This window comes from Anolis carolinensis, unplaced genomic scaffold (genome assembly GCF_035594765.1).
Source record: "Anolis carolinensis isolate JA03-04 unplaced genomic scaffold, rAnoCar3.1.pri scaffold_12, whole genome shotgun sequence".
Taxonomy (NCBI): Eukaryota; Metazoa; Chordata; class Lepidosauria; order Squamata; family Dactyloidae; genus Anolis; species Anolis carolinensis.
The window spans coordinates 7503153-7512735 of NW_026943823.1; the positions used below are offsets into that span (position 1 = coordinate 7503153).

A 9583-nucleotide genomic window follows, 5' to 3' on the forward strand; every position below is an offset into this window, starting at 1 on the left:
TTACAAGGTTGTTTTGTGAGTAAAGATAGACACACACAGAGAACCGTGTATGCCCCCTTGAACAACCTGGAAGAAAGGTAGAACAGAAAGGTAATGGGTCGCTGTGAGTTTTCTGGGCCGCCTGGCCATATTCCAGAAGCATTCTCTCCTGACGTTTCACCCTCATCTATGGCAGGCATCCTCAGAGGTTGTGAGGACTGTTTATATGTCTGTGGAATGATGTCCAGTGTGGGAGAAAGAACTCTTCTCTGTTGCAGGCAAGTGTGAATGTTGCAATTGGCCACCTTGATTATTACTGAATGGCCTTTCAGCTTCAAAGCCTGGCTGCTTCCTGCCTGGGGGAATCCTTTGTTAGGAGGTGTTAACTGTCCCTGATTGTTTCTTCTCTGTTGTTCCCCTGTTTTTTTAGTGTTATTTTTTTATTTATTATCCCGATTTTGGAGGTTTTTTTTAATACTGGCAGCAAGATTTTGTTCACTTTCATGGTTTCCTCCATTTTGTTGAAATTATCCAGATGCTTATGGATATCAATGGCTTCTCTGTGTAGTATGACATAGTCTAGCATTTCTGTGTTCTCAAAGAACAACACTAAAAAAAACCCAAGGGAATTCCAGAGAATAAACAATCAGGGACAGTTCACACCTCCCAACAAAGGACCCCCAGGCAGGAAGCAGCCAGGCTTTGAAGCTGCCAAGCTATTCAATGCTAATCATCCTGGCCAACTGCAACATTCATACTTGCCTCAAACAAACAAGAGTTCATTATTATTATTATTACTATTATTTTCATGTCAGGAGCGACTTGGGAAACTGCAAGTTGCTTTAGGTGTGAGAGAATTGGCCATCTGCAAGGATATTGCCCAGGGGCCACCTGGATGTTTTGATGTTTTTACCATCCTTGTGGGAGGCTTCTCTCATGTCCCTGCATGGAGCTGGAGTTGACAGAGGGAGCTCATCCACGCTCTCCCCAGGTTGGATTCGAACCTGGCAGCCTTCAGGTCAGCAACCCAACCTTCAAGTCACAAGGCTTTAACCCACTGCACCACCAGGGGCTCTATCATTAATATTACAGTAGAGTCTCACTTATCCAACATTCACTTATCCAACGTTCTGGATTATCCAACGCATTTTTGTAGTCAATGTTTTCAATACATCGAGATATTCGTAAATACGTAAATACAGTAATTACTACATAGCATTACTGCGTATTGAACCACTTTTTCTGTCAAATTTGTTGTATAACATGATGTTTTGGTGCTTAATTTGTAAAATTATAACATAATTTGATGTTTAATAGCATTTTCCTTGATCCCTCCTTATTATCCAACATATTCACTTATCCAACATTCTGCCGGACCTTTAATATTGGATAAGCGAGACTCTACTGTATTATTATTACTATTATTATTATTACAGTAGAGTCTCACTTATCCAACATAAACGGGCCGGCAGAATGTTGGATAAGTGAATATGTTGGATAATAAGGAGGGATTAAGAAAAAGCCTATTAAACATCAAAGTAGGTTATGATTTTACAAATTAAGCACCAAAACATCATGTTATACAACAAATTTGACAGAAAAAGTAGTTCATTACACATTAATGCTATGTAGTAATTACTGTATTTACGAATTTAGCACCAAAATATCATGATATATTGAAAACACTGACTACAAAAATGCGTTGGATAATCCAGAACATTGGATAAGTGAGTGTTGGATAAGTGAGACTCTACTGTATCACCATTATCTATCTTCTGCCATTCAAAATATGAGACCCATGGAGAGCCTCCAGGTCTTCACTGTTTCCTTTTCACTCAATAGGAAAAAAGAAGATGAAAATGGTACATTGGATAAACACTCACTCCTAAAATGTGAATTTTATGCAGGTCAAGAAACGGGACCAAGATCATTTCACTCACTTTGAAGAGAGGGGTGCTTTGTTTTTGGTTCTGAAATGAGAGGAAACGTTGCCAGCCAACAGACCTTCATTAGGGAAGCCATCCTGGGGTTCCCAAGCAAAAGGAGGGAGTAATGAATGCCCCTCGGGGCACGCGGATTTCAAAGGGAATGGATCCGTTGCTAAGGTCCGCCTTCCCCGGCCTCCAGATGTGCGGAATACAACACCCAACGTACTCAGCCCGCATTGGCTATGGGTGATGGGAGTTGCAGTGTCACCCAACCATATGGTGCTGGGAGAAGGAACAATAGTATGCTATACATAATGCGAGGGAGCAGATCAAGAGCCAGCATGGCACAGGGAGGAGAAAGCTTGCATTCAAAGAACCTATAAAATCCATTGGATGGGCCCAAAGCAGCCTAAACTATTTCTTCACTACATCAATAAATGTGTTGTCAAAGGCTTTCATAGCCAGAATCACTGGGTTGCTGTGAGTTTTCCGGGCTGTCTGGATATGTTCCAGAAGCATTCTCTCCTGACGTTTTGCTCAGGCATTCTCAGAGGTTGTGAGGTCTGTTGGAAACTAGGCAAGTGGGGTTTATATATCTGTGGAACAATGTCCACGGTGGGAGAAATAACTTACTCATTTATTTACTTACTTAAATAAAGAACAACACTCAAAAATAGAGGAAAATCAGGAAAGTAAATAAAGAACAACATTGAGAAAACAGACATGAATCAACCAGGGCCAGCTAACACCTCCAAACAAAATATCCCCCAGGCAGGAAGCAGCCAGGCTTTGAAGTTGCAAGGCTATTCAATGCTAATCAAGCTGACAAAGGAATTCCATACAAGAAACAATCACGGCCAGCTAACACCTCCCAACAAAATATCCCCCCAGGCAGGAAGCAGCCAGGCTTTAAAGTTGTAAGACTATTCCATGCTAATCAAGCTGACAGAGGAATTCCATACAAGAAACAATCAGGGCCAGCTAATCACCTCCCGACGAAGGATTCCCCCAGGCAGGAAGCAGCCAGGCTTTGAAGTTGCAAGGCTATTCAATGCTAATCAAGCCGACAGAGGAATTCCATACAAGAAACAATCAGGGCCAGCTAATCACCTCCCAACGAAGGATTCCCCCAGGCAGGAAGCAGCCAGGCTTTGAAGTTGCAAGGCTATTCAATGCTAATCAAGCCGACAGAGGAATTCCATACAAGAAACAATCAGGGCCAGCTAATCACCTCCCAACAAAGGATTCCCCCAGGCAGGAAGCAGCCAGGCTTTGAAGTTGCAAGGCTATTCAATGCTAATCAAGCTGACAGAGAAATTCCATACAAGAAACCATCGCGGCCAGCTAATCACCGCCCAACGAAGGATTCCCCCAGGCGGGAAGCAGGCAGGCTCTGAAGCTAAAAGGCCATTCAATACATCAATAAAGCAAGAAAAATCTAGTATATTGTGTTGAATTCTTCACAGGCAAGGATAGATAACAACCGAAGAAGGCTTGATGGGCATCTAAAGGAGGAGGGTTTCCAAGGGAGTCCATTATGCAATAGATATGGAAGGGGAACGCCAAAGGTCATCTAGACCAACCCTATAAAGAAATATAATAATATAAAAAGGAATGCACGTTATTCTGCCACAATTCCTGCCACAATAATCAAGACTTAACTGTTCTTAGGTTGCTGTGAGTTTTCCAGGCTGTATGGCCATGTTCCAGAAGCATTTTCTTCTGACGTTTTGCCTGCATCTATGCCCAATTGAAACATTCACACCTACCTCAAACAGACAACGAGTTCTTTCTCCCAACCCGGACTTTCCACAGATATATAAATGACACTTGGCTAGTTTCCAACAGACTTCACAACCTCTGAGGATGCCTGACATAGATGTGGGCAAAATGTCAGGAGAGAATGCTTCAGGAACATGGCCATACAACCCAGAAAATTCATGGCAACCCAGTGATTCCGGTCATAAAATTTTTCGACATCATATTGTTCTTGCTGACACTGCAAAACCAACATGTAAGAAGAATAAAGGAGTCTCAAAAAAGCATGGATAGCAATTCTAAAGCCTGTTAGAAATCTAATAGTAAATAAATAAATACAACAGGGAGATCCCTAAAACTAGGGTTACTCAATTGTTAGGAGAATGGAGGAGAGCGGTAAACGAAGCAACGACGCCTCTGAACAACTCAATTTGTAAACGGCACTACTTTGCACTACGATATTTCAGATCTCACTTGTATGTGTTAGCATACAAAACACCAGAAAACAACCAAAACAAAAACACCAGAAAAGGTTAAAACCCGATTAAAATGATAGATTTCAAACCACGTTTTGTGAATTGGGGCTTATTTGAGAGTGAAATGTTTACAGCTTGCTTTTCCTCCCCAAATGAGACTCTATGGACAAACAATAAGCATCAAAGGCACAACCTCTCTTAAATAAAGCAGAGGGTAAGACCAAACTACTACAAGTAAATGAATAACAGCCCAGTGGCTATGAATACAAAAAAACAAAACAATTTCAAGGAAGATCCCGGCAAACAACCATTACAACCGCACTGTTGCTTCAAAGATGGCATTAAGTGCAGTGAGTTGTGAGTTTTCCAGGCTGTATGGCCATGTTCCAGAAGCATTTTCTCCTGACATTTCGCCCATATCTATATCAGGCATCTTCAGAGGTTGTGATGTCTGTTGGAAACTAGGTAAGTGGGGTTAATATATCTGTGGAATAATGACCAGGGTGGGAGAAAGAACTCTTTTGTCTGTTGGAGGCAAGTTTGAATGTCGCCATTAGCCACCTTGATTAGCACTGAATAGCCTCACAACTTCAAAGCCTGGCTGCTTCCTGCCCGGGGGAATCCTATGTTAGGAGGTGTCAGGAGGATTCTTTCCAGACAGGAAACAATCAGGGTCAGCTAACACCTCCCAACAAAGGATTCCTCCAGGCAGGAAGCAGCCAGGCTTTGAAGCTGCAAGGCTTTTCAAGGCTCATCAAGATGATTACAGTAGAGTCTCACTTATCCAACACTCGCTTATCCAACATTCTGGATTATCCAACGCATTTTTGTAGTCAATGTTTTCAATACATCGTGATATTTTGGTGCTAAATTCGTAAATACAGTAATTACTACATAGCATTACTGCGTATTGAACTACTTTTTCTGTCAAATTTGTTATATAACATGTTTTGATGATTAATTTTTAAAATCATAACCTAATTTGATGTTTAATAGGCTTTTCCTTAATCCCTCCTTATTATCCAACATATTCGCTTATCCAACATTCTGCCGACCCGTTTATGTTGGATAAGTGAGACTCTACTGTATTTACGAATTTAGCACCAAAATATGACAATGTATTGAAAACATTGACTACAAAAACACTGACTACTAAAAGGCAGACTGTGTTGGATAAACCAGAATGTTGGATAAGCGAATGTTGGATAAGTGAGACTCTACTGTAATTGCAGCATTCACACTTGCCTCCAACAGACAAAAGTTTTTTCTCCCACACTGAACATTATCCCATAGATATATAAAAACCCAACTTGCCTGGTTTCCAGCAGAGCTCACAACCTCTGAGGATGCCTGCCACAGATGTGGGCGAAATGTCAGGAGAGAATGCTTCTGGAACATAACCATATGGCTATGTTCATAGCAACCCAAGGCTAAAGACAAACTACACTGAATGTTTGCCATTGTATGTTGGAATCCACCCTGAGTCCCCTTGGGGAGATGGGGCGGAATACAAATAAAGTTTATTATTATTATACATTTATATTATTATATTATGACACAGCAAACAAGATAGATATGCTGGATTTCGTATCACAAAATCACAAGTCGAACACTTCCCAAGTGTCTAGGACTGTGTGATGTATTTTTGGATGATGTGCGCAGATCCCAGTAAGGTGGCCTTTTGCAGTTGGCAGATCGTGATTTTGTCAATGTCTATTGTTTCCAAATGCCGGCTGAGATTTTTTGGCACGGCACCCAATAATAATAATAATAATAATAATAATAATAATTATTATTATTATTATTATTATTATTATTATTATTCCTATGATGCTATAGAGAGTTTCTGGGCTCCTCGCTGTTGCATTTTGCCGGTGTGCCGCTGCAAAAGTCCCTTGTGGTTGTTTTCCTTTCCTTACTAAGGCTATTTCAAATTGTAGTTTCAATTTACGTAACTCTGCTCTAATATTTGGTTGCTTTTCTTTTAGTTAAGCTCAGTTCAATCTTATCATGAATTGCCATGCATCTGATATTCGATACAAAGGCAGATCCGATTTCCAATCAATCAATCACCAGACTGACAGATAGGTGGACGTCTAACCAAGATCGCCTTGGATATATTTCTAAGCTAGTTGTTTCATGTTCATAGAATACTGTGTTTAATATAGTGGGCATTCTACTTTGTTGTTTTTACTGTTGTCCTGAGCGTGACGCAACCAAACTCTAGTGTCAGTATAGGTATAGTATAGGTCAGTATAGCTCGTAAGGCTGTTGGGGGGTTTTGTTGCCGGAAGGGAAGGGCTTTTACAATGCAAATCCAGGCTGATTTACTCAGAAGATGTCGTAAATACGCCTGCAAACGGGTGTCACTAAATTGAATGGAAGCGATTCCAAGGCCTTTGAAACGTGCGGCCTGATCCATGTCGTTGGGCTGCAACTCCCATCAGCAGCCCTAAACTAATAGGGAAGGATGCTGGGATTGAGAGTCCAACAATTTATAAGTACGGAAGCATTCTCTCCTGACGTTTCCCCCACATCTATGGCAGGCATCTTCAGAGCCTGTGAGGTCTGTTGGAAACTAGGCAAGTGAGGTTTATATAACTATGGATTGTCCAGGGTGGGAGAAAGAACTCTTGTCTTCCTGCTTCAAAGCTTGGCTGCTTCCTGCCTGGGGGAATCCTATGTTGGGAGGTGATTAGCTGGCCCTGATGGTTTCTTGTAACACTACAACTCTAAGAACGTATTCACAGAGAAGAAAATATCCAGGGTGGGGGAAAGAACTCTTGTCTGCCTGAGGCAAGTGTGAATGTTGCAACTGGCCAGCTTGATTAGCATTGAATAGCCTTGGAACTTCAAAGCCTGGCTGCTTCCTGCCTGGGGGGATATTTTGTTGGGGGTGTTAGCTGGCCCTGGTTGATTCATGTCTGGAATTCCTCTGTCAGCCTGATTAGCATTGAATAGCCTTGCAACTTCAAAGCCTGGCTGCTTCCTGCCTGGGGGGGGATCCTTTGTTGGGAGGTGTTAGCTGGCCCTGGTTGATTCATGTCTGTTTTCTGAGTGTTGTTCCTTATTTACTGTCCTGATTTTATAATTTTTAAATAATGGTAGCCAAATTAAAAGGATTCCCCCTCGCCCAGGCAGGAAGCAGCCAGGCTTTGAAGCTGCAAGGTCATTAAATGCTAATCAAGGTGGCCAGTTGTAACATTTGTTGGGAATTGTTAGCTGGCCCTGGTTGATTCAAGTTTGGAATTCTCTGTCAGCTTGATTAGCAATGAATAGCCTTGCAACTTCAAAGCCTGGCTGCTTCCTGCCTAGAGGGATATTTTGTTGGGAGGTGTTAGCTGGCCCTGGTTGATTCATGCCTGTTTTCTGAGTTTTGTTATTTATTTACTGTTCTGATTTTATAATATTTTTGAATACTGGCAGCCAAATTAAAAGGACCTCCCCAGACAGGAAGCAGCCACACTTTGAAGCTGCAAGGCCATTCAATGCTAATCAAAGTGGCCAGTTGCAACCTTTGTTGGGAGGTGTTAGCTGGCCCTGGTTGATTCATGTCCGGAATTCCTGTTTCCTGAGTGCTGTTCCTTATTTACTGTCCTAAACTTATTGTTTTTAAATTCCGGCAGCCAAGTTAAAAGGATCCTCCCAGGCAAGAAGCAGCCAGGCTTTGAAACTGCCAGGCTATTCAATGCTAATCAAGGTGGCCAATGGTAACATTCACACATTCCTCAAATAAACAAGAGTTCTTTCTCCCACCCTGGACCTTCTACAGACATATAAACCTCCTTTGCATCCATTATAATGAATAGATTACAGGCATAGGCAAACTTTGGCCCTCCGGGTGTTCTGGACTTCAACTCCCATAATTCCTAACAGCCGGTAGGCTGTTAGGAATTATGGGAGTTGAAGTCCAGAACACCCGGAGGGCCAAAGTTTGCCTATGCCTGGAATAAAAGAATCATTGGAAGGTGTATTTCAGTGGGAGGAGTTGACAAGACTTCTCTTGACCGATCTTATTTCTATGGGTCAATCCTCTAGCAAAGCTCTCGCAAGCCACTCTTCTGGATGCATCCACATTGTGGAATTAACGCAGTTTCATACCACTTGAGCCACTCAACGCCATGGTATCAGGGGAGTTTTGGTTTTTATAGTGGTCTTTCCCCTTTCCTTGCTGAAGGTGCCTCACCAAAGACAAACCCCACTATTCCATCGGCAGTCAAAGTGGTATCAAACTGCATTAAACTTACAGTGTAGATGCACTCCTTACTTGATCTATTTAGCCACCCTCATACATTGTCTCTACCTCCAAGTGCTAGTGCCTCATCAAACCACACATCCCACTATTCCATTTGCAGTCAAAGTGGTATCAAACTGTGTTAAACTTACAGTGTAGATAAACTCCTAATTGTTCTATTTAGACACCCACATATAGATCATTGCTGCCACTGAGTGCCGGTGCCTTACCAAACTAGAAATCCTACTATTCCATAGCCTTAAGCCAAAACAGTCAAAGTGGTATCAAACCGCATTAAACCTACAGTGTAGATGCACTCCTAATTGTTCTATTTAGTCACCTTCATACAGATCGTCTCTGCCACTGAGTGCAAACTAGAAATCCCACTATCCCATAGCCTTGAGCCAAGGCAGTCAAAGTAGTATCAAACCGCATTAAATCTACAGTGTAGCTGCACCTTTAGTTGTTCTATTCCGTCTGTTGTGTATAACTAACAATTTCCGGGAAGTAACAAGAAGGGAGTGGGGAGATCCTTCTTGATGTTTTGTCAAACTACAACTCCCAGCATCCCCTAGCTAGCAAACGCAGTTAAAGCGGCGTCAAACTGCGTTAAGGATGCAGCGTAGACGGGAAACGCGCGCTTCTTGGTGCGGGGGGGGGGGGGGAAGGAAACTTCTCCAAAGTTGCATCCTTCATCATCCCCAACAACAACAACAACAACAACAACAACAACAAGGGCGAGAAACACGCGGCCAATGTCCTCCAAGGACAGGCGAAGGGGCAGGAGAGCCAAAGGCGGACCCTTCCTCGCCCCGCTCCTGCTTCCCTCCGTCGGAACTCACCTCCCGCGCAGACACGTGTCTCTCGGCGCACGTCGGAAGGCGTCCTCGGGGGAGAGGGCGGCGAGGGGCGGCTTCTTCCGCGGCATCCCTCGCGAGCGAGGCGAGGCGGAGAGGCGGGCCCGGGGGCGGAGCCGAGCGAGGATCATGGGAGATCGGGCCCGGCCCAGGACTACACATCCCAGGATCCTGCAGCAGGGCGGCCCGGCCGCGCCAACCGGGGCAAGCGCCCATTCATCCCGCCGCTCTGCAGAACCCTGGGAGTTGTAGTTTGGCGGGGCGGGGCTCAAGACCTTGTGGAACTACAGCTCCCGGGCAGCGCAAAAGGTGCCAAGCGTACACTCATTCTGCACCCTTGAATTGCCAAGA

The 9583-nt window shown here is 43.4% G+C and overlaps 1 protein-coding gene across 2 annotated transcripts in view; it reads right to left on the bottom strand.

Moving 5' to 3' along the window:
• The window catches only part of bcorl1 (BCL6 corepressor like 1), a 41512-nt gene extending 32139 nt beyond the window's left edge, over positions 1–9373 (bottom strand). Inside the window, exon 1 of one of the 2 annotated variants that reach the window (XM_062963746.1) lies at positions 9218–9373. In XM_062963746.1, coding sequence (XP_062819816.1) covers positions 9218–9363 — 146 coding nt within the window. In that variant the 5' untranslated portion in view covers positions 9364–9373. The remainder of the gene's footprint in view (positions 1–9217) is intronic. The other variant, XM_008120224.3, reaches the window with a different exon arrangement.
• Positions 9374–9583: the final 210 nt, after the last annotated feature.